General features: G+C 43.3%; 1 protein-coding gene across 5 annotated transcripts; it reads right to left on the bottom strand.

Moving 5' to 3' along the window:
• Nucleotides 1–575: 575 nt before the first annotated feature.
• srrm1 (serine/arginine repetitive matrix 1) lies at nt 576–24,308 on the bottom strand. 5 transcript variants are annotated; one of them, XM_056295714.1, is made up of 17 exons: nt 24,176–24,308; nt 14,537–14,626; nt 14,220–14,342; nt 11,943–12,113; nt 11,675–11,775; nt 11,339–11,566; nt 11,068–11,247; nt 10,833–10,952; nt 10,535–10,743; nt 7,866–7,937; nt 3,450–3,536; nt 3,112–3,250; nt 2,899–2,988; nt 2,316–2,798; nt 2,050–2,236; nt 1,648–1,821; nt 576–1,472 (listed from the first exon to the last, which is right to left on the bottom strand). In XM_056295714.1, the coding sequence occupies exons 1-17, from the start codon at nt 24,194–24,196 to the stop codon at nt 1,362–1,364; spliced, it is 2,586 nt and encodes an 861-aa protein (XP_056151689.1). In that variant the 5' UTR covers nt 24,197–24,308; the 3' UTR covers nt 576–1,361. The 5 variants fall into 5 exon arrangements, with proteins under 5 accessions (XP_056151689.1, XP_056151691.1, XP_056151690.1 ...); XM_056295716.1 differs by having other exon boundaries at nt 576–1,465; XM_056295715.1 differs by lacking the exon at nt 7,866–7,937.
• Between the last annotated feature and the right edge of the window lie 1,743 nt (nt 24,309–26,051).

The following is a 26,051-nucleotide window of genomic DNA, read 5'->3' as shown; positions in this document are numbered from 1 at the left end:
CCTCCCACTTGGCCGTGCCCGGTAAACCTTCAAAGGAAGGCATCCAGGAGGCATCCTAATCAGATGCCCGAACCGCCTCAACTGGCTCCTTTCGACGCGAAGGAGCAGCGGTTCTACTCCGAGCTCCCTCCGGATGTCCGAGCTTCTCACCCTATCTCTAAGGCTGAGCCCAGACACCCAACGCAGGAAACTCATTTCAGCCGCTTGTCTCCGAGATCTCATTCTTTCGGTCACTACCCAAAGCTCATGACCATAGGTGAGGGTTGGAACGAAGATTGACTGGTAAATTGAGAGCTTTGCCTTCTGGCTCAGCTCCCTCTTCACCACAACGGCCCGGTACAATGTCCGCATTCACAGTTCACACCGTTATCCAACACTAAAATCTATTGCGAATGTTTTGAGGTTTTCCGTTTCTGAAGTGCGTTATGAGCAAAACGTGCTAGCTGTGGCAGCACCTTCCCAACTATATTATTTTTCTTCCTTTGGATATTTTCACTCACTCATGTGAACATGGAGATGATGTTAGCGAGGAAAGAAAACGCTTAAGTTCTGTTTTTTTTTTTAAAAAACTTTAATTTTGAAAGGATGACAAAAGCCAGGAGTACTAAATCCATTTCACACTCCCACAGAAACGCTTGGCTTAATTCTAGAGTGTTAACATAAAACTGCATATCAATGAATTTGAAAAATTAAAGACTACTCTGCATTAGGTCAGACCATAACGATCTTGAAACAAGACTGTTTCAGAGCCAGAAACAATAGCAAGGTCGAACAATGCCAAACACCTCTATAACAGTACAAAATGGGACAAGACATTCTGTTACAACCATCTTTATAGTGCACAGAGTAATAGCAGTGGCTCACTATATCCACTGATAAAGGCAGTAGCAACAGTATGCTGCCAATGTTAGCTTCCGTCTACACTCCAATGGGTCAATGGGTCATGCACATCAGAGACAATCACTGCACATGCAATCAATTTCTGATGGAATCTACTGTTGTGTGAAATTTTTAAAATCCTGCACAATGCAAACCTTGGTGTTTAAACCGTTTCCTTCCTTGATAACTTAAAAAGAGTAGCAACAAAAACTTTCACCGGTTTAGATAATACACACTAATATTACACGATGGGTTCTTAAAAAAAAAAAAAAACCTCCATCAAAGTGAAATCTTAATTAAACCTATTCTTCAGAACATACCAAATCCATAAACAGAAACAAAAAGACAAAGTTGTTTATACATTCTAAAGCTGAACCAAATTAAAAACATACTTCAAAAAAGGGTAATGGAAGTTGTGTGTGTGTGTGTGTGTGTGTGTGTGTGTGGGGGGGGGGGGGACATTGAGTGAAATGCCCCAGTTCTCAGGACATTTGTGATGGGGACATTTGTGCCTTTCTCATGGAGCGCAGGGCCTTTTCTCGCAGGTGCTTCTCCAGGTCATCCAGGCTATCCTCTACTTCACTGTCTGATTCCTTAAAGAAAGGTAGCATTAATTATATCTCAGTCAACCAAACCAGTAAGATATAGCATACAAATGATTAAACAAAGGAAAAGTCATTGTGCCACTGTGCATTTACAAGTAGCCTGTTTTATACCGAAAACGCTTTCCTCAGTCTTGGCTGCTCAAATCCGAGTAGTATACTTCACCTTTTTTGAATCTGCGTCCTCATCTATCCCCTGGTTCTCTTGGCCATCTCCGGCCCCAGCACCGCCACTCTTCTCCTTCTTATGCTTCTTATGTTTTTTGTGTTTCTTGTCTTTCTTGTGTTTCTTTTCCTTCTTCTTCTTCTTTTTCTTTCCCCCGGCCTCCACATCAGAGTTCTGCAGCAACAATTCATGAACATGTCATTAAGCTCAATGCAAAAAATTACACCAATAATGACACAGTGACAATGTGCCAAGAATGACTGAATGAAAGACAGCTGCAACTCAGGACCAAGAAGCAGGCTAACAGGGTATCAAAATGTCAATCACATAACAAAATGTCAATCATATAAATGTGTCAAGCTTAAAAAAAATCCTATTTACTAAAAAGATGATACATCTCACCTTGCTCGGGGATTGGCTGCCAGAGCCACTGCTGGCTTTTTTGGCTGGGGGTGGAGATCCACTAATAGAGCGGGCAGGTGAAGGTGAGGCAGAGCCAGGGGCTGGGCGTTTCTGAGCTGCTGGTGGAGGGGAAACTGATCTTGACCTGGAGGATGCTCTCCTCATAGGCGGAGGACTCGAAGATATTCTACGGAGAAAGTGATGCCTTTAGGACAAAAATTACAATTACACATATACTGCAGAGGCTGGGTTTCCTAACTGTTTACCTCTGGTTCTTGCGTGGTTCTGGAGTCCGGGACACCCTGCGAATGGGTCTGCCACTATGGGGAGGGGACTGCTGCCTCCTCTGGCTTGGAGGGGAGGCGCTGGAAGTCTCAAAACGCCCCTGAGGACTGTTGGAGGCCCTTGCAGTGCGACTGCGGTTGGCAGGGGATGGGGAGAGGCGGTTAGTTGCTGCAGCAGGGGAACGCTTGTCCCTGATTGGCCGGTTAGAAGACAACATAGGGCTCCTCCTGTGCCTGGGAGGTGATGTGGAGGAGGGAGGTGTGCGTCTCTTTTGAACAGGAGAACTCCTGCGCTTGGGGGACCTGGATGGGCGTCGCTTTGCCCCTGGAGAAGAGCGCTTTTGGGGCGAGCCTGACAGCTTTCTCTTTGGAGGGGGCAGTGGTGAGGGACTATAGCGGCGCTGGATTGGGGGAGAGTACCGTCTGGGGGATGGAGATCGTCTACGAACAGGTGGGGATGGAGACCTGTGGAATGCAAGAGTCAGCCTCAGAAAAATACCATTTATAGCATCAGAAATATTAAACTGATGACTCTAGACTGAAGATAAAGAGGTTAGGTCTGTACCTGCGTCTGGCAGGAGAGGGAGAGCGGCGGCGGCGTGGGGGAGAGGGGGAGCGACGCCTGCGTCCCCCCGGAGAAGGAGAACGTCTCTTCCTGAAGAGGGAAGCACAAATGCACACCAAAATGTTATAGCTAAAGAAAGGAAAATTGGTTGACCTCTGACTTCTATCATCCTTGAGGGTTTTGACAGTAGGATTGACGTGCTGGGTATCTGACCTAGGAGAGGGATCCCGGTGTCGTCTCCGTGGAGAGGCCGAGTGGCTGCGCCTCCTCTTCACCTCACCATTCCTGGCTCCTGGCCCTCCTGCTGGCCTCTTTGGTCCCTCATCCTCTGATGAAGAGGAAGATCCTGAATCTGAAACCAAAGACGCAGGACAAAAACAGTCATTCTTCTACAGCCTCAACATGACATGTACACAGGAAAAACAAAACAAAAGTAAAAAACAAGCCAGGGTGTTGTTTCTGACACCGCTTTAAAGATCTAATAGATGATGAATGCCAAATGGCCCTGACAACAAAGTCTTGGTTAGCGAAGGAGAGCTGATGAATATAACCTGAAGATGATTCCCGATTTGTCCTGCGATACTGACGTCGCTGCTGCACAGAGTCTGCAGTTGCCCCCTTCTCATTTTTATCTTCCTCTGAAATTTAGAGCATCAAGACAGTGTTAAGGAAAACAATGACTCGCAGACAGCTATAAAATTTGAAATACATTTAACAGACTTATCATTATTCTCATCAAAAAAGCTGATAGCTTACTATACACAAATATATTCTTCTGACTGTTCTGACCAAACCTCCCCTGAAATATCTGAACTTTTGAAGGTTACCCCCTGAGGCTCTCAAAACAGTGTAATTATTTTTTGGGTCTATGTTTTTCCCCCCAATGTGGTTTGACACACTATAACTTCTAAAAGTCTGAGCAAAAATATTTTAGTTAATGGTCACGCCTATTTGCATATGAAACTGATTGTTGGTTTCAGGCATTATGCAACTGTACTGTTTATAAGGGTGGGGATACCTGCATTCATTTTAGACTGAAGAGGTCACTTAGATGAGTGATGAAACATTTCTGTCTGGTTCAAATTTCTTTGAAACATTTTTTTAATTCAACATTTTCTCATGTTAGAACCAAGCCATCGACGATGCACAAGCCAGTGCATTCTTAGTGCCAGTCCCAAGCCCGGATAATTGGGGAGGGTTGCGTAAGGAAGGGCATCTGGAACAATATCTTTGCCAAATCACATATGTGGATTATAAATCACATTTCCATACCGGATCGGTCGTGGCCCGGGTTACTAACGACTACCACCAGTACTGTTGGCCAGCAGGGTGCCGGGGAAACTATGCTACTGTTGGGAGAAGGAGAGGGAGAAGGCATGTCCAGAGGCAGCGGTAGAAGAGGAAGGGTAGGAGTGTGGAGGTGAGAGTCAGAACTTAGAACGACGGCACTATGACTGGTAAAAAGAGAGAGCTGGCTGATTCCTCCGTGTGGTTTGACACACAATAACTTCTATAGGTTTGAGCAAAAACAATTTTAGTTAATGGTCACGCCTATTTGCATATGAAACTGATCGTTGTTTCAGTCATTATGCAACTGTATTGTTTATAAGGGTGGGGATCAATGCACTCAATTTAGACTGGGGGTCACTTAGATGAGTGATGAAATGTTTCTGTCAATAAACGTTGTGTCCAAACGAACCGACTCAAATTTCTTTGAATTTTTTTTTAATTCAACATTCTCTCATGTTAGAACCAAGCAATTGGGAATGGACAAGCCAGTGCATTCTTAGTGCCAGTTTCAAACCCGGATAATTCGGAAGGGTTGCGCCAGGAAGGGCATCCGGTGTAAAACCTTTTCCAAATCAAATACACGGATCATAAATCAGATTACCATACCGGATTGGTTTAGGCCTGGGTTACCAACGACCACCACCAGTACTGTTGGCCAGCAGGGTGCCAGTGGAAACTATGCTACTGTTGGGAGAAGGAGGGGGAAGGCATGTCCAGAGGCAGCGGGAGAAGAGGAAGGGTAGGAGTGTGGAGGTGAGAGTCAGAACTTTGAATGACAGCACTATGACTGGTGAAAGGAGAGAGCTGGCTGATATGATGGAAAGGAGGAAGGTAGATACAGTGCCTTGCAAAAGTATTTAACCCCCTTGAGTCATCACTAATTTCTGGATTATAAAAGATACTCACATCTGTTCCTGAACAATATTATTTTTGTGAACCCATAAGCTGTAACAGCATGTTCCCAAAGCCAAAATAAGTTATGTTTCGCTGACTTTTTATTAATAAATTAAAAACTAAAATATACTGCTTGCATACATATTCAAACCCTTGTGCTCAGAAAGCTCCAAGTTTACACAAACGACAAATTATTCCTAAAACAAACTCAGGTAAACACAATTGGACACAGTCAGAATCAGAATACTTAATTAGTGTGCACCTGTAACACATTAAAATAACGGTCTCGTTTATGGGTATAAAAAGCACTCTATAAAGTTCATTAGCCAGGCGTGAACTCAATCAGAAAATGAAGACAAAGGAGCATAATACTAAACTAAGAGACAAAGTGATTAAAATGCAGAAGGCGGGAAAGGGATACAAAACAATATCCAAGTGTTTGGATGTCCCACGGAACACTGAATGGAAGAGAAATAAACCCTCTGGAGTGAGTTGGATGAAGTAGTGGAGAGTATACCTAAGCAGGAGAGAGTGGTGATTGGAGCAGACTTCAATGGGCATGTTGGTGAAGGGAACCGTGGTGATGGGTAGGTATGGTGTCAAGGAGAAGAATGTGCAAGAACAGATGGTGGTGGATTTTGGACAAAGGATGGAAATGGCTGTGGTGAACATGTATTTTAAGAAGAGGTAGGAACACAGGGTGATGTAGAGTGGAGGAAGGTGCACACAGGTGGACTATATCTTATGCAGGAGGTGCAACCTGAGATTGGAGTCTGCAAGGTGGTGACAAGGGAGAACATAGCTAGGCAACATCAGATGGTGGTCTGTAGGATGACTTTGAGGAGATCAAGAAGAGGAAGAGAGTGAAGGCGGAGGCAAGGATCAGCATGGTGGAAGTTGAAGAAGGAACACTGTTGTGGAGTTCAGGGAGGAGTTAAGACAGGCACTGGGTGGTAGTGAAGAGTTGCTGAATGGCTGGGCAACCACTGCAGAAATAGTGAGGAAGAAGAAAAGGACGTACCGATTGGCGAGACAGAGGGATCGAGCTGGGAAGGATGTGCAGCAAAGGGTGATGAACAATAGAAATGGAAATGTGCTGACAAGCAATGAGAGTGTTGAGAAGGTGGAAGGAGTACTTTGAGGGGGCTGATGAATGAAGAAAATGAGAGACAGTTGGATGATGCGGGGATAGTGAATCAGGAAGTGCAGTGGATTAGCAAGGACGAAGTGAGGACAGCTATGAAGAGGATGACGAGTGGAAAGGTGGTTGGTCCAGATGACATACCTGTGGAGGCATAGAGATGTTTAGGAGAGATGGCAGTGGAGTTTTTAACTACATTTTTTTAACACAATCTTGGAAAATGAGAGGATCCCTGAAGAGTGGAGAAGTGTACTGGTACCAATTTTCAAGAATAAGTGTCATGTGTAGAGTTGTAGTCACTACAGAGGTATAAAGTTGATCAGCCACAACATGAAGTTATGGGAAAGAGTAGTGGAAGCTAGGTTAAGAGGAGAGGTGATGATTTGCAAACAGCAGTATGGTTTCATGCCACAAAAGAGCACTATAGATGCAATGTTTGCTTTGAGAATTTTGATGGAGAAGTATACAGAAGGTCAGAAGGGGTGACACTGTCTTTTTGGATATAGAGAAAGCATGTAACAGGGTGCCAAGAGAGGTGGTATGGTATTGTATGAGGAAGTCGGGAGTGGCAAAGAAGTATGTAAGAGTGGTACAGGCTATGTATGAGGGCAGTGTGACAGTGGTGAGGTGTGTGGTAGGAGTGATGGATGGGTTCAAGGTGGTGGTGGGACTGCATCAAGGATCGGCTCTGAGCCCTTTCTTGTTTGAATTGGTGATGGACAGGTTGACGGATGAGATCAGGCAAGAGTCTTCATGGACTATGATATTCGTGGATAACATTGTGATCTGTAGTGAGTAGGGAACAGGTTGAGGAGAGCCTGAAGAGGTGGATGTATGCACTGGAGAGAGGAATGAGAGTCAGTAGGAGCAAGACGGAATACATATGCGTGAATGAGAGGGAAGATAGCAGAATGGTGAGGATGCAAGGAGTAGAGGTGGTGAAAGTGGATAAGGTAGGCAGGCGGTAGCGAAGGTAGTTTCAAGTTAGTCATATATGAATGCTTATTCTCATGATGAAATGCTTGTTTAGTTGGCTCAACACACAAGTGGGAAATAAAAGCACTTATAAAAGTATTTAGAGAAATCAAAGTGCACAGGATACATGTAATGGAAACGGATGATCCGCTGTGGCGACCCCTAACGGGAGCAGCCGAAAAGTAGCAGTAGTAAGTGCACAGGATACATGTAAAAAAAAAAAATTTAAAAAAAATCAGTGCAGACTTTTGATGTACTTTTTTGGACAGTGTGCTACAGTAGAGAATGTCTGTATATAGTTGGAATACCTGGCAGAACAGAAAACAAGTAGTATTGTCAGCCCTGGGGATGAGAGTTGAGAACTTCTAGTTTGAAGTTTAGAACATAATGCCTGTGCTTGTTTGAAAGGGGAATTTGGTTAACAGCTGTGCTGGATAAATAATTAATGCACAAATTTAAGGAAGGTAATAAAGGCAAAGGAGGTAATCTGAACTTTACAACTGAGGTTGCTGTTTAATATTGGTATAAACTTTCTTATCTGTCACAGAAGGCAACCATAGTATGGGGGTTTATCATCAAGTTCGCTTTGGCAAAGAGGTGGCCACACACAGTGTTGTGACTGGAGAGTCAAAATGTCCTTAACACCTAAACATTCTTAAACATTTACCTGACTCAGACCCCTCCGATGCTCTGGCTTTGATATTATCAGATGGAGAATCATTCTGCTTTCGCTTTAAACCTAAAAAACAAGTAAACTTTAATAAATAACAACATTTTTCTATGTCTCTTCAATGGGGTTCAGCCTTTATCTGTCCACTTCTTAAAGCAAAGTAATGCAGTAACTCCACTCATCCCTTTAGTCAAAACATTAAAGGAGTCCATTTTTTATGTTTGAGTTTTTTATATCATTCTGTGGCTTCCCAGTAGTGTTCCCTATGTATTCAAATCTAAAAAATTTAATTTTGTTCAAAGTATGTTGTGTTTTAGCATCAAAATGCGATTTTCCCAAGCCCCTCTAAAAACTTTTTCCTATGTGACCTGAAGTAGGTTTCTGCACTTTTTAATGCTTTCATCACTCTCTGTGCTTACACTGTCAGTGAACTGCGTGTGTGCGTTTGCGCTAACATCCGAATGGGTGTTTATAGTTGAACAACCCAGAAAAGAACACAGATGGCATCACCCTTTAAGACATTTAAAATGACATGTAACAATATCTAGGTTTACAAAATTAAAAGACAGTCATGGCAGCGTTTCCAATTCATAGGCTCTACTATGGTAGATTTAAGACCCGCTCGGGTAGATAAAATCAGAATTCCGAATCCCCCCCCAAATCAAGACACGCAATTGTCATTTCATAATGCACAGACCAGCAGAACTTCACCCCCCCCTTCTCAAGACAATGTGCATGTCAGGCGTGTGTGACACAGCGATTTATTTTGTATGTCAATTTCAAAGCGGAGACTGGCAGCATCAAAATTTTCTGTTAACCTTTTTTCCTAACTCCATAATAAAAACACCACACTTAATTTGGATGCCTAAAAATTAATGCCTTGTATTTGAAGTGTTAACATTAAACATCTTATTTTAACGAAACTTAAAAGGGTAGTTGGACTGGCTAGCTAGTAATAATAGCCTCAGCACTGAACTGAGTCAATTCATCGAGTGGGCACACATCCACCCTTTTTTGAGTCTTCTGGCTGCAGTGGCTGTGGTCATCCCTGTCTCCAGTGTGAACTGTGAGCGAGACTTCTCAGCAATGACTAGGTTAAAGTGATTTTCAAACATGCGAGAGAGCACAATGTGTAAATTTTCTGTACATTCTCTCTTGTCCTGTCTTTCAAAATGGTTATATTCAAAATGGTTATACAAGTTTGTGTCTATTTCAGGTCAAAGCTGACATAAGAAACAAGCTGAAAGGAAAGCACCTGGCTGCATGCCTCAGAATCTCAATAAATAGACCTGCCCCTGAAGAATACCCATAAAGACAGGTCTTAAAGAGATGTTTTTTTTCCCCCCAAACCAAGCAAAATTAAAATGTTCTAACAGAGAATGCCAACTGCACAAATAGTCACATGCCAAAACGCTAAGGCGAACAACTCTGAACCAAAAAGAGAGTCAGTGTTTTGATCTCTTAAACATATTTTTAAAACGTGAAATGCAGCTCATTATGTAAATAGCTATTTATTTTTATATGTTCATCAAAAAGCAGAGTTAAAGTCTGTGTTTTGCGCTAATGTATTTTGAAAATGGAACATTTATTTTAATATGTAAATAGTTAATAATTTCTTACTACTTATTTAGGTTGATGTATAGTTATTTTTAGTAGCTATTCATTTGCAATAGTTAATTCATTAACCTCTGACTAGTTTATTACTGAACCCGCCCATCACACACTGTGCCACCCACCACCACAAGTAAATTTTTAACTTGTGGGAAACACTGCATGGCGTATTCTTTGGCTGTGGTCATATTCATGCCTTTCCTCAACTGTCTCAGTACAAGCAGAATATATTGAACAGCCACTGGCAGCAGTTGACTGTGTGATGAGACAGCCACTGTGTTCTGACAAATGCTTCTGCTGATGTTACAGCACAGGACAATATATGTTTCCTGGTCCAAAAAACGTTTGTATGTTCTGTGGTTAAGGGTTGTGTAAATCACTTTTGAAGGGTACAGCATGAGGAAAACGGACTCATTTTTTCATCAACACCAAGCCTCTTTTAAAGTTTATACTGCACACTCTAATAATCGGCATGCAAATTTCACATGTGTACAGATGATGTTAAAATTGCTTTTTTCAGGGCCTACTGTACTCCACTCTATACAGCCCACTTGTGGCGCAATTATAGCAAAACAAAAATGAAAAAGCTGCAGGTAGCATATAATGATGCATTCAGAATCTTGCTTAAGCTTCTAAGATGGACAAGTGTAAGTCATATGTTTGCGACTAGTAATGTTCCCACTTCTCATGCTATGTTGAGGAAGTTTATGTACAAATTTGTGTGTCGATAAATTGATTCAAAAAATGTAATTATAATGCTCTTAACTGAGACTACACAAAGTGACACAAGGGACTCCTCTTCTGGAAACATTGGAACAAATGTCTGTATAGGTTTTAATCATTGTGGACTTGCGAACTGCTGTTTTAGCTATATTTTGTGTTGTTGTCCTGTGTTGTATTTTTTGTTTTTTTGTTGTTTAATATGGACCTACCCATGTGTCTGAATAAAGTAAGATTTTAATCATGTGGCTTCAAATGGGATTTCACTGTTAGCGGTGTAGGAAAAGAAGGGGGTGGTGGGGAATGCAATGAAACAAGCAGAAAGATTCACATACCAGATGATCTTGATGGGGAGGCAGAGCCCCGGCCCTTCCTTCCTCGTGGGGATGGTGAGCGTCTGTCCTTGCCTGATGGGCTGAGTGAGGCGTCAGGATGGCATGCCTGCTTTCGAGGTGGTGTTGGAGATGTTCTTTTCACAGCCTTCTTAGGTGATCGAGAAGTGGACGAGCTGCTGCCTGAAGATGACGCAGAGCGAGTACGCCTCCTGGAGGCCACAAATAAAATTAATGATACATTACACTTGTTCTAAAAGGATAGTTGTCTAATATTGCATGGCCATGGCAACAGGCTCACCTGCGGACAGGGGAGCGTCTGTGCCTGTGTCTGGAACTCTGGGGGCCACGCCTGGGGGGGCTCCTACGGCGAGGGGACATCCTCCTCCTAGGGCTTGGTCTTCTGCGAGGGGAGTAAGATCTAGATACAGTAGAAAAGAAATGTTCAAATAGCTTGCAACAATGAGCATAAAATACATAATTCATAATACATAACAGTGATCCACTGTGCACCAAATATGACGGAAAGGCCATACCTAGAACGAGAGCGTCGTCTGCGAGAGCGGGAGTGGGAGCGTGAGCGGTGCCGAGGCCTGTCCCTCCTGCTGTCCTTCTCCCTCTCCCGGGACTTGGGCCTCTCCTCTTTCTTGACGGTCTTGTCTGGGGAGGGCTCTTTGACTTCAACCACAGAGTCAGATTTCATCACCTCAACATCGCTAGAGGCCCGGAAATATGCAGAAAGTTAGACACAAGAATCTGAAACAAGGCAACAGGTAAATCTAAGCACCCTACAAGTGTTCTACTCACCCAGTAGAAGGGGCCTCCTGCACAACTGGAGCCACTGGTATGGCACTCTCTGCTCTTTCAGGTTCCAAATGGTGCTCCTCAGGTTTCAGGGGCAATTGCATCAGTGCTGGTGGAGGTGAATTGGTACCACCTGGACTAGACTTGCGTCGTGGGGAGCGCGAGGGACTGTGCTTCCTGTCTCGTTTCACCGGTGACCGTCGTCTAGGTGATGGCGACCTTGACTTCCGCCTAGGCAGAGTAGAGACAATAACGGATATCAAAGGTCAGTGTTGTAAAACCATATAGACACCAAAGATCCACTCACTAGGACATGGTAATAAAGACATTATTCCTCACCTCCTTGGACTCTTTGACTGAGCCCTCTCTCTGTTGTCTTTATCCTTTTCTTTCTTATCCTCATCCATCTTCTTTAGAGAAGCAAGCTTCTCCTGTTCAATCTGCCAAAGGAAGCAATATGGTGGAAAAACTATGACAGTGAAGCAAATAATGGGACATCTCCAATATCTTATTTTGCTGGTAATTGAAGACTCAGCATTATCAAGATGATAGAGCCCTGTCCTCATAGGGACTAACATGTAACTTTTTAGTTAATAACAGGACTCACCTGTCTTTGTTTAATTTCCTCTTTCTTTTGTTCCAAGAAGACAGAGGGGATACCAGCAATGTTCTCCTGGGCACTGAGCAACAGGGGCCATAGGTCCTTCATGAATTCCCGGGCATTCTTGCCGTTCAGGAAGCCAGTCAGGTTAATCTGCATCATCTTGCTATCGGGGTGCTGTAACACACACACGAAGGGGGGAGAGAAAAGAACACGTCGTCGCTGAAACATGGAAGGGAAAGTATGAGAGGAGGCAGGGTCCCATTAAAGGAACTTCCTACCCCGTAGTCCTTACTTAACTACACCTGCAGGCTATGTTACGTTAACCATACTTAAAACAAGTAAAAAAAATTAAAAAAAAAAACTATGATATTCAACAGCCCTGGGTCCAATATAGCGGACTGAATGATAATCAAAATGAGGGTGTTATATATATATATTTTTTTCAAATCATACAAACTCTTGAAACAGAGGATGCGAGTTAGCTGAGAGGAGTTACATCTATGATATCCAACTGCATGCAATAATGCTGTTACGCCAAAATCAGATTCTGTTGTGCCCCTGATCTAATAGCTTTTGTTAGAATCCTAAAATTTGCAACCCCCAATTCTTCAAAGCAAATTGTTATAATTTTTTTTTAAAAAAAACCCAAATCCTTTGTCTGCTTTTTAGAGCCCACCCAACTACCTTACAACTCCGTGTCCCTTCCCTCCTGTTTTTTGTCTCCCCAAAGTCTATTCTTCAGGAGATAAACAGATAGCCACAATACAGAGTGCATTAAAACCCAACACTGCAAGTACAGTTCCGGTGTCTTCAGTGAGTCCTGTGGGATCAGTGGGTACGGAGCTCCCTTGGCTTGCTTCCGCCTCCCTACTGCTTGAGATTCAACCACCTTGACCTTAATGTTATATCATTTATCTAAATTGCAAGAGACGAACAAGCAATAATGAGTACACAGTACATAAAGGGGTTTTATTTCAACAACTGTTACAAGAATGACTGTGAGATACCCTTAATGTCTGGTTTCACAGGACAAAGGCCTTTCTTCAGAATACCAATTAGACTTAGCTTAAAGTCTACCCCCACCTCCCCAAAGATACAACAGACAAATAAATTCAGAAAAAAATATCGTTTCCCACTTATCCTTAAACATAAATACCTTTCTGGTCTTCAGCACCTTAAGGAGAATGAAAATCCTAATTGGGTTATACATAATATACTATGACCTGCAGTCACTCAACTGTGCTATGCAATGACATCCTATATAACTAATGAAGGATGCGTCTATGCTTAGGTTTCTTCTTATTTTGTTTTCCAATATCCAACTTAAGTGCATGAATTGGAAATAATTCTTTTACTCCACGAAACCCTAAGTAGTGGTAAATATCAAAGTAGGACAATGAATGAGAAAAACAAAAAAATAAATAAATACTGGGGCACTGGGTCTTAATACACTGATAACATGTATGAATACTGTGGGGAAACAGCCAATGGGCTGCAATATGGGGGCATGCACAGTGCAGTCTTCAAAAATATCATACAAAACATCACTGGGGCTTAGCATTGAAACTTTACAGACAGGAGGGATTTTTAAGGCCCAAAATGCGATTGCCGTAAAAATCCTACACTCTCAATATTTTATCAAATATGTCAAGAGGGATTCAGGAAACCCATTGATTTTACAGATGGGCTATGCCATATTGTTAAATGCTGCTTTTGATCCCTGGCGATTTCAGATATGATTGGGGAACTGAGAACGATGCATTGCAAAGACCTATGAGAGTATGATATGGCATTGTTCAGGTGTGTCTATCACTGGCATGAGATACTGTCGATCCCTGCACATAACTCACCTCAAACCACACACTGCATCATGAAGAGAGAGTTGGGCTCAGTGACTTTGGGCTCAGGAGAGAGCTAATTAGGTGTTGGTGCTATACTTCTGATGCAAGGTATAACATCCATATTGGTTCAGGCCTTTTGAATCATAAATCACATCATCATTAGAAGACTGCTGAACAAAGGCACTTTGTCACATCACAGCAACAACAAGGTTATGTCATTTTAATTCCTTTTTATGCTTACATTGGATACCACTTCTTGTTACCCTCTGCTCACTCAGTTTAAACTAACTTTACTAAAATAATTTTACAACCGTTGACTGCCTTCTAACTGACTAAGAAATTCCCTGTAATCACAACTTTGTTTTGAAAAAAAAAAGGAAAAAGGCACAAAAATGTTTTTAAATTAAAATAAAAATGCGTTAACAATCAATGACATTACCTTCTCCTCTAGCTGGTTAAATATGAACTCAATGACGACATCATCCTCGAATCCCAGAATCTCTGTCACTCGCTGAGTGATCCAAGGTTTGACGACCTCCAGGTTCACTTTGGTCATGTCCACCTACAGGATCAACCAAGCAACAGACAGTAATGAGCTATACTCAGAGCCACAAAAACATATTCAAAAACAGTGTCTAACTGGTGGTATAATTTTGTACATGAACTTGTACTGCTAGACAGAACAAGAAACTACGTTTTGCCTGCAGGCTAAAGTGAAACACTTTAATCCAATTCCTTGTAATACAAAAATCATACCTTCTTATCCAGACATTCTGCAAATTTCAGCTGCTTCAGCAGTTTCTTCTGCTTGTTACTGAAGCGGTTGTCTTGTTCCGCACTGGTGCCCTGGAAATCAAATTAACAAGCCCAAATAAAAAACTTAATTCATTCAAATGGCTAGAATTACATTCATCAATGGTTTGCATTCAATAATTCTATCCCTGGCCATCAGAAATGTCAAAAATATGTCCTGTGAAGTCAGCTAGGTTACTTTGAGTTAAGTAGGATTCTTGTGGAAAATGTCATGATACACTGATGAGCCAAAACATTATGACCAACTGCCTAAAATGACGTTGGTCCTCCGTGTGCCGTCAAAAAAGCGCCGACCCGCTGAGGCATGACCTCTGACGGTGTCCTGTGGTATCTGGTGCCAAAACATTAGCAGCAGATCCTTCAAAGTCTTGTAAGTTGCGAGGTGGAGCCGCCATGGATCAGACTTGTCAGTCCAGAACATCCTACAGATCCTCCATCGGACTGAGTCCTGGAGAATTTGGAGGCCAGGGCAACACTTTGGAACACTTCATCATGTTCCTTAATCCACTCCTGAACAATGTGTGCAGAGTGGTAGGGCTCATTATCCTGCTAAAAGAGGCCACTGCCATCAGGGAATACCATTGCCATGAAGGGGTGTACCTGGTCTGCAATGTTTATGTAGGTGGCATGTGTCAAACTGACATCCAAACGAATGGCTGGACCCAGGGTTTCCCAGCAGAACATTACCCAAAGCATGACACACACTCCATCTCAGGGCATGTTCCGATGTTGTCATGTGATGCAACCTGGGTCTGCTCTCTTTAAAAAGTGTAGCGCAAACCATTGGCTGATTCACTGTGTGGATTTTTTGTTGTTGTTGCTGTTGTTGTTGTTGCTTGACTGATATAACAACATTGCAAAGGTGAATAGGGTTGGGCATCGAGAACCGGTCCGGTTCTCGGGACGTTATTGACACCGGCAATAACTGGTAGGTTATTGACAATATTAACTGTAGAATGTTTTTCGCAGTAAACTGGCATTTGACCGCACACGTCCATGTATATGCATGCATGTGACATGCGTAGTAGCGCACTGGAAAATAGGTCTCCCCTGAAAGCCACTTTGTAATTCAACCCCAGATATACCTAACGGCATAGTTTTCTAACCTTAGCCAGCCAGCAAGAAAACTAAAAGTGTAAACAATTATATATAAAATATCAGTGTTTTTCTCACTCCCTGCCTGTCCAAACCCAGTCTCCTCTACATCTGATGTCGACACCAACTTTACAAGTTCTCAGGTGACAATTGTGTCATCCCAGCCCGATTCGGTTGAATAAAAAATGCGTGAATGAGAGGGAGGACAGTGGAATGGTGAGGATGCAAGGAGTAGAGGTGACGAAGGCGTATGGGTTTAAATACTTGGGGTCAACTGTACAAAGTAACGGGGAGTGCAGAAGAGAAGTGAAGAAGAGAGTGCAGGCAGGGTTGGAGTGGGTGGAGAAGGGTCAGGAGTGATTTGCGACAGAAATGTACCAGCAAAAGTTAAAGGGAAGGTTTAAAAAATGGTTGTGAGACCAGCTATGTTAAGTAGAAGAAAGTTGAATAAAAAAGTGGAAAAAAAAAAGAATACTGGAAATTTAAGTATTTATAGTAATATGATTGCAGTATACTGAACACTGCACATATTGTATATGTAAAAAATACATTGTGTAGAGTATGGAAAGCAGCTTCAACAAAAGGCAGACAGTAGAGAGGGGAAAGGAAAGGCAGTGTGAGGCAGCCCTTTTAACAAAGTAGCATATGACATCACTATATTTTGGCTTCTGAAAATTTGATTTGGCACTCCAGGCATCCCTTTCCTCAGCAACGCCCTCCAGCGCCTCCTGGGGGATCGATCCCAAGGCATTCCCAGGCCAGATTGGACATATAGTCCCTCCAGCGAGTTCTGGGTCTACCCCGGGGTCTCCTCCCAGTTGGCCGTGCCCGGTAAACCTCCAAAGGAAGGCGTCCAGGAGGCATCCTAATCAGATGCCGGAACCACCTCAACTGGCTCCTTTCGACGCGAAGGAGCAGTGGCTCTACTCTGAGCTCCCTCCGGATGTCCGAGCTTCTCACCCTATCTCTAAGGCTGAGCCCAGACACCCTACGGAAGAAACTCTTTTCAGATGCTTATATCCACAATTTCAGCCTTTCAGTCACTACCCAAAGCTCATGACCATAGATGAGGGTTGGAACGAAGACTGACTGGTAAATGGAGTGCTTTGCCTTCTGGCTCAGCTCCCTCTTCACCACAACGGTCCAGTACAACGTCTGCATTACTGCTGATGCTGCACCAATCCACCTGTCAATCTCCCGCTCCATCCTACCCTCATTCGTGAACAAGACCCCGAGATACTTGAACTCCTTCACTTGAGGCAACAACTCATCCCCAACCCAGAGGGAGCAATCAACCATTTTTCGGTAGAGAACCATGGCTTCAGACTTGGGAGGTGCTGACTCTCATCCCAGCCATTTCACGCTCAGCTACAAACCGCCCCAGTGCACGCTGGAGGTCGCGTTCTAACGAAGCCAACAAAACCACATCATCTGCGAAGAGCAAAGATACAATTCTGAGGTTTCCAAAACGGACACACTCCTCACCTTGGCTGCGCCTTGAGATCCTGTCTATGAATATCACAAACGGAATCGGAGACAAGAGACAACCTTGGCGGAGTCCAACACCCACCAAAAACATGTTTGACTTTGTGTCAAGAACGAGGACACAGCTCTCACTTTGGTTATACAAGGACCGGATGGCTTGTATACGCTATATATATATATATATATATATATATATACACTCACTGGCCACTTTATTAGGTACACCTTGCTAGTACCGGGTTGGACCCCCTTTTGCCTTCAGAACTGCCTTAATCCTTCGTGGCATAGATTCAACAAGGTACTGGAAACATTCCTCAGAGAGTTGGTCCATATTGACATGATAGCATCACGCAGTTGCTGCAGATTTGTCGGCTGCACATCCATGATGTGAATCTCCCGATCCACCACATCCCAAAGGTGCTCTATTGGATTGAGATCTGGTGACTGTGGAGGCCATTTGAGTACAGTGAACTCATTGTCATGTTCAAGAAACCAGTCTGAGATGATTCGAGCTTTATGACATGGCGCGTTATCCTGCTGGAAGTAGCCATCAGAAGATGGGAACACTGTGGTCATAAAGGGATGGACATGGTCAGCAACAATACTCAGGTAGGCTGTGGCGTTGACACGATGCTCAATTGGTACTAAGGGGCCCAAAGTGTGCCAAGAAAATATCCCCCACACCATTACACCACCACCACCAGCCTGAACCGTTGATACAAGGCAGGATGGATCCATGCTTTCATGTTGTTGACGCCAAATTCTGACCCTACCATCCGAATGTCGCAGCAGAAATCGAGACTCATCAGACCAGGCAACGTTTTTCCAATCTTCTATTGTCCAATTTTGGTGAGCCTGTGCGAATTGTAGCCCCAGTTTCCTGTTCTTAGCTGACAGGAGTGGCACCCGGTGTGGTCTTCTGCTGCTGTAGCCCATCTGCCTCAAGGTTCGACGTGTTGTGCGTTCAGAGATGCTCTTCTGCATACCTCGGTTGTAATGAGTGGTTATTTGAGTTACTGTTGCCTTTCTGTCAGCTCGAACCAGTCTGGCCATTCTCCTCTGACCTCTGGCATCAACAAGGCATTTTCGCCCACAGAACTGCCGCTCACCGGATATTTTCTCTTTTTCGGGCCATTCTCTGTAAACCCTAGAGATGGTTGTGCGTGAAAATCCCAGTAGATCAGCAGTTTCTGAAATACTCAGACCAGCCCGTCTGGCACCAACAACCATGCCACGTTCAAAGTCACTTAAATCACCTTTCTTCCCCATTCTGATGCTCGGTTTGAACTGCAGCAGATCGTCTTGACCATGTCTACATGCCTAAATGCATTGAGTTGCTGCCATGTGATTGGCTGATTAGAAATTTGCGTTAACGAGCAGTTGGACAGGTGTGCCTAATAAAGTGGCCGGTGAGTGCATATATAACATATAAATACATGGTGTTTTTTTTTATTTCTAGAAACCATCAATGGTGAAGATAAAAGTGCTCAACAAATGAGGAGCGGAATATTAAGATAGATTTAGGGAAAAAAAACTAGACTAGGGCTGGGCGATATATCGAATATACTCGATGTATCGCGGCTTGTTCTCTGTGGGATGTAGAAAATGATTATATCGCGAATATTCGAGTATACGTTCAATTGTCACGCAGTTGCTTTTAGTCGCGGGCATTGAACTACAGGTTTTTCTCACTCTTTCTCATCTCTACGCACAGAGAGATAAAACAAGCGCACCTAGTTACATACGTCACATTCTGTCGTGCGTGCAACGTCATACGCCCGGCAGCATGTAGCAGCAGAGATCTCAGGTAGCGGCAGCAGCACGTGCTATGACAAATGGAGGAGGGAGAATTAATTCTCAAGAAAAACAACGCAGGATCCATCGTCTGGCAGTGGTTTGGGTACAAGAGGGAGGACGTTGAACAAATAAACATAATATGTAAAGTATGCCACAAAAGCGTTGCCACAAAAGGTGGTAGTACAACGAATTTATTTCACCATTTGAGAACCCACCCGCTAGAAAACCAAGAGTGCTTGAAACTCCGCACGAGCGCATCTCCGGCCGGTGCCATATCGAAGAAAGTACCAAAGCAACCAGTACTGACGCAATTGAGTCTGGCGTCTTCTTTTTCCAGAACAACACCATACGACAAAAATAGTCAAAAACAGAAGGACATAAAGTCCGCAGTAACGTTGTAAGTAATGAATGTTTAAAATCAGCATATATTAATGCAGTATGAACAAGAATGTTTTAATGTAGACACGTAGAATCATCATACTGGCATGATTGTCTGCATCAAAGTGTTAATTCAAGGCTAAGGCAAAATATCGAGATATATATCGTGTATAGTGACATGGCATAAAAATATCGGGATATTAGTAAAAGGCCATATCGCCCAGCCCTAGAGGTGACGAAGAGGTGATGAGTTTAAATATTTCGGGTCAACTGTCCAAAGAAATGGGAAGTGCAGAAGACAGTGCAGGCAGGGTGGAGAAGAGTGTCAGGAGTGATTTGTGACAGAAGGGTACTAGCAAGAGTTAAAGGGAAGATTTACAAGATGGTTGTGAGGCCCCCTATGTTATATGGTTTGGAGACAGTGGCACTGACGAAAAGACAGGAGGCAGAGCTGGAGATGCTAAGATTTTTTTTTTTACTGGGTGTGACGATGAAGGACAGGATTAGGAACGAGTATATTAGAGGGACAGCTCAGGTTGGATAGTTTGGAGACAACGCAAGAGAGGCAAGATTGTGATGTGTGGAGGAGAGATGCTGGGTATATTGGGAGACGGATGCTGTATATGGTGCTGCCAGGGAAGAGGAAAAGAGGAAGGCCAAAGAGGAGGTTTATGGATGTGTGGTGAGGGAGGACATGCAGGTGGCTGGTGTGACAGAGGACAGGAAGAGATGGAAACGGATAATCCGCTGTGGTGACCCCTAACGGGAGCAGTCGAAGGTAGTAGTAGTATCTTAATTTTTTTTCTTTTCCTGGAACTTGTTCACCTGCTTGTCGTCTTCCCACAGTGCATCCTAGTGCCATCACTTTCCCAGGTAAACGGTGCACACGTACATGGCCATCCATGTGATCCAAAAGAAAACGGGACTCATCACACCAGACAACCGTTTTCCACTGCTCCATGGTCCAGTTCCAATGCTCTCGTGTCCATTGTAGATTTTGAGGAATTTTTAAAAATTTCCCCCCACCCTTTTTCTCCCCAATTGTACTTGGCCAATTACCCCACTCTTCCGAGCCATCCTGGTCACTGCTCCACCCCTCTGCCGATCTAGGGAGGGTTGCAGACTACCACATGCCCCCTCTGATACATGTTGAGTCACCAGCCGCTTTTCACCTGACAGTGAGGAGTTTCGCCAGGGGGACGTAGAGCATGGGAGGATCACGCTATTCACCCCAGTTCCCCCTCCCCCGAGCAGGAGCCCCGACCAACCAGAGGAGGCGCTAGTGCAGCGGCCAAGACACATACCCACAGTCAGCTTCCCACCTGCAGACACGACCAATGTGTCTGTAGGGACGCTCGACCAAGCCGGAGGTAACACGGGGATTCGAACCAGCAATCCCTGTGTTGGTAGGCAACGGAATAGACTGCCATGCCACCCAGACGCCATTGTAGATGATTTTGATGGTGGAAAGGGGTCATCATGGGCACTCTGACCAATCTGCGGCTACGCAGCAGGGTGCAATGCACTGCGTGTTGTGACACGTTCCTTCCTTAAACATTATTAGAATTTTCTGTGACTTGTGTCACTGCAGACCTTCTGTCAGCTCAGACCATACAGGATAGCCTCCACTGCCCCCGCAACTCGATGAGCTTTGGGCGCCCAAAACTGTTGACAGTTTGTGGCTTGTCCCTCCTCAGACCAATGTCAGTAGGTACTCACTACTGCTGACTGGGAGCACCCCACAAGCCTTGCCGTTTCAGAGATGCTCTGACCCAGTCATCTGGCCATAACAATTGGGCCCTCATCAATGTTTTTCAAATCTTTACTCCTGCCCATTTCTCCTGCATCCAACACGTTGACTACAAGAACTGATTGTTCATTTCACATCTAATCTACCCAGATCTTGACATGTGCCCTTGTTTGGAGATGATCAACGTTATTTGGTTCACCTGTGAGTGGTCATAATGTTTTGGCTCATTCACATGTAAATGGTGATGTGAGAAACCAATATTGTTGCTATTCAAAATTAAATTTGATTATGCCAAAAACAAAGCAAGCCCTTAACCTATATGACAATAAATGGATCCATTTTAATCACACATAGGGATGGGTACCAAAACCCAGTATTAAACGGGCACTGGTGCTACATTATTAAAGACCATAGTATTGACAAGCTCCAATATTAACGGTACTACTAATGTTACTGGAGAAATTTCCTATATTTAGGCTACAAACGTTATCTTGCGCCTTTTATCTCATCAAATGTTTCTAATTTGAAATAAGATTAAGACATTTGTCTATGATGCATTTTCCCTATTCTCAATCCAGAAGAGAGCTTTCTTTCTCTCTGAGCCTGTCTGTGCGAGCCTAGGGGCAGGGCCAGCTGTCTTTCTCAGACGTGTGCGCACACACACAAACACACAATGGTGACAATGGTGGAGAGGTCAAAAGTCTGGTTATACTTCATTGGAGTTGATGCTGACTGCTCATTGCCACAAGTGCAACAAATCTTTTGCATGCAAGGGCGGACACACAAGCAATCTTTGGAATCATCTAGCAAAAGTGCATCGAATACAGGCGGAGAAATGCATCATTTTCTGCCAAGCTTGTAGTTCATCTCGTTGCCCCATCCACCTCAGGTATGCTATGTATGCTAGCAGCCTAGAGCCCACATGAAGTCAACTAAATTACACAAACATGGGTTAATGGCTAAAAGTAACCCTCTGTCCAGACATGAGAAAATAAAGCAATTTTAATTATGTCCTTAATTTGTTTTGTCTCTTAAAAAATAACAAAAAGAACCAATAAGAGTGCCATTAAAGTACCGGATCGACAAGCAGTATCGGTAAGAGTACAGGTAGTCCCCAGATTACGAACGCCTGACTTATGAACGCCCGTACTTACGAACCGACCTCGGTAAAACCTATTGTTTAAAAAAAAAAAAAAAGAATTGAGCACAATGGTTTGTATTAACGAACGCACAGACTACTTTGCGCAACGCTCAAACTCAGTGCGTTTTAGGCGGTTCGTCGTCCCAAGGGAGAACCAGGCAACGCCGTCAGCACCATTTTAAGTCGGATTGCGTAAACATTGCAGTGGGCATTGTGTTTTCATCTAAATGTTTTGCGTTTACCCTTGTAATCATGGCTTCAAAGCATAAATCTGATGCAAGTGATGGTGATGCATCGAAGAAAAGGAAAACGATCACAATTGAAACGAAAGTGGAAATAATAAAGAGTTCAGAGAGAGGTGAAATGCCAACAAACATGGGAAAGCATTAGGCCAAAGTCGATCAAAGATCGGGACAATTATAAAGGGAAGGGGAGACAAACGGAGTATGTCAAAGGCTTTGTCCCAATGAAAGCGACAATTATCACTAAGCAATGCAGTGGTTTAATTATCAAAATAGAAAAGCCATTGGTAATTTGGTTAGAGGATCAACATCAGAGTAATATTCGTATTACGCTGAATTTGATTACTATTCCAGTTTGCAGGCCATCAATTGTAATGAGCGTAAGTGTTAACATTTAATTATCTTTTCTCTCTAAACGGTTTAAGAAATGTTTCTTTAATGTTTTTATACCCATACACACATTCTCTCTAAATTATAAATACTGTACTGTAGTTACATTTATTATTACTGCATTATTATATTTATGTTGTTTTAGGTCAAATTCATACTATATACCAAGACAAACGTTTGACTAATTGACGCTAGATGTGAACTGTACGTTAACTGTTCCGACTCACATACAAATTCGACTTACGAACAGGTTCAAACCCGGCACTCGTTCCTCGACTTCCTGTAGTAGTACCATTAAAATCCCAACGACATCCATCCCTAGTCACACGTGCCCATACGTTCATGTTCATAATGTATTTACCTCAATTTTTGCTTTTATACTAACATTGTTTCTATGTTTGATAATAGGAGAGCGAATATGAGAATAATATTGAGATATCTGCAGTCAGAGAAAGAGACATCTATGTAATAAAAAAAACCCCAACATTGGATATTGTTGCAGAATAAAGTTTTTGAAAGGAAAACGTGATTATCATTAAACACAAAAGCTGTCGAGTTAAGGAACGGTTAATTATGTGGCGTCAAGCCACTAAACTTGGGGATCAGAAGACGCTCATAGCAGCGTTATTAAGATGAACAATTAATTTAGCTCTAGCTAAGCTACAGTTAATGCCTGAAAATTGGAAAGCTAACATTAGCCACTTCTGACGATTGATTACTCGCCAATTTAAACGGCGTCAACGTTAACAGCTGCACTGGCATGGCAACTGCAATGTAATTGCACCGATAAATACAATAGTGGGCAGTGGCTACACTTAAAACAGTCAATCTTTCGTGTTATACGGCAATACGGCTAGCTAGAACCGCTAACGCCTTTACCAACTTGGTTGGACGCTAGCTCCAGGAAGGCAGTGCACCACCTTGTTGGTTAGCGGACCGACTGCCGCCATCTTTGGCAAGGCCTAAAAGTTAGCAAATCTGTCACAATCTACCCAAATCCCTTTACTGTAACCAAACACATTAAGGTTTAGTAACGACATCAGAACTGCAGTTAACTAAAGTCCTCAATTTGTATACGATATAAAGGGTATATTCCGGGATTTGTTCACTGTTAACAGTGTGCGACGCTTGGAGTGTTTCTCTCCACTACATAGTCATAGCCCTTTCTAACCTTGCCGTTTCCAGCGGAATGGCGCACGATCTGGTGACATGTATCGATATTCACGTTTTGATTACAGAATAATTCACACTTTACTGACATATCGAAAATTATACCACGTCAATGATAACAAAACAAATCTTACGCGGAAGAATCCCGCGTCCATTATTGTAGAAAGGTAATAGCGGCTGCTGCTGAAGACTGACGCGCGGCTCCGGCCAAAAATCCCAAGAGTCGTGAGGCGCGCAAAGGACGTGCGCGTTCACGTCAAACTGAATGTACGGTCGGTCGCTACGGGACTCCCTAAAAACTAGACCTTTCGGGCGGTGCCTTACGTCCTGCGTCACACTCAGTGTCGTGGGCCTGATGCACGCGCATTACGTAGTGTCGTTAGTCCCTAGCAAGCGAGATCGTAACCTAAAAAGTAGTTTAATAACCTAATCTTTGGCTTAACCCCAAGATTAAATTTACAGGAGACCTCAGGTCAAATTGTAACTTCATACAAAGATGATTTTTGTTGTTGTTGCGATCATCGTTTTACGAAGATGGACTTAGATTTTTGTACTGCAACCGCGACCAACTAGAGTTCCCTGCAGCTTTTCCCTGACAGTTGATAATTCTCAAATTGACCATCACGTTATACTGGAAAATATACAACTAAATAGTAAAATATATTGACATTTAGCTGTCTAACAACGACAATCTACTCAGGCGGAGGTCTGTATTTGTGTATTTGTATTGTAGCATCTTGCATCAACAGATTTGTATTGATATCAATGTAGTATCTTGCATCAATAGATGTCCAGCCCAAAGGTGCGACTGTGAGACTAAATATACAAATTATAGAAAAAAACATGAATAGTATATTCTGTATGCCTTCATACTTGATATGCATCAGATGAAACCATTCTCATATTGTATGCGTGTATTATTCAGTCTTAGTTTGCCTAATTTTCCAATCTTTAGAAATAAAACTGGCCCATACTTTGCCACTCAGTTCAACTTCTCGTTTTCATCCAAACTGAAATAAAAAACCAAGTGCTATTTATCATCATCTCCCAATACTGTGCTCGATAGATGGTGGAATGGCGCAACATGTGACTTGTGGAAAAGACAGTCACGAAACGGCGCGCTCATCTGGCACACGACAATCTGTGTGACGCAGGACGTAAGGCACCGCCCCCGGGCGAAACGCCAAGTTTTTAGGGAATCCTTCTTTTGCTCTTATTGGCGGTTGGTAAATAGCTTTCGGGTGCATTACCGCCACCAACTAATCCGGAGTGTAAACTAAAGCGCTACCCTACCAAACAAAGAAATACAATAAATAAACACAATAGACAATTAGGAAACCAACTAAAATAAATGAATAATGCTAATATTTCTCAAATTCTATCCATTATTCTTGATTATCTTAAATATTCTAGAAGGAGATCAGAATCAGAATCATATTTATTGGCCATGCAGGTTTGCACTACATGGAATTTGACTCCGGTTTCATGGCTCTCTCGGTGTACTTAGCAGCATAACAACACTACAACACAACAATCGTCAGATATATACACAAGGATTGACTTATACAGGCGAAATAAGAGCTGATAAAGTGCAATGGTGCAGAGAATATATCATCCATCCATCCATCATCCAAACCACTTATCCTGTTCTCAGGGTCGCTGCAGCCTATTCCAGCAGTCATTGGGCGGCAGGCAGGGAGACATCCTGGACAGACCGCCAGACCATCACAGGGCCCACACCACACACCACCCCACACCGAGGGACAATTTAGTAAGGCTGATTCACTTGACCTACATGTCTTTGGACTGTGTGAGGAAACCGGAGCACCTGGAGGAAACCCACGCAGACACGGGGAGAACATGCAAACGCCACACAGAGGATGACCCAGGATGACCCCCAAGGTTGGACTACCCCGGGGCTCGAACCCAGGACCTTCTTGCTGTGAAGTGACTGCGCCAACCACTGCACCACCGTGTCGCGAGACTACATCAGAGATGCTAAAATAAATG

This window comes from Lampris incognitus, chromosome 16 (assembly GCF_029633865.1).
Source record: "Lampris incognitus isolate fLamInc1 chromosome 16, fLamInc1.hap2, whole genome shotgun sequence".
NCBI classification, from domain to species: Eukaryota; Metazoa; Chordata; class Actinopteri; order Lampriformes; family Lampridae; genus Lampris; species Lampris incognitus.
This window is presented reverse-complemented; position numbering and strand designations above follow the sequence as displayed.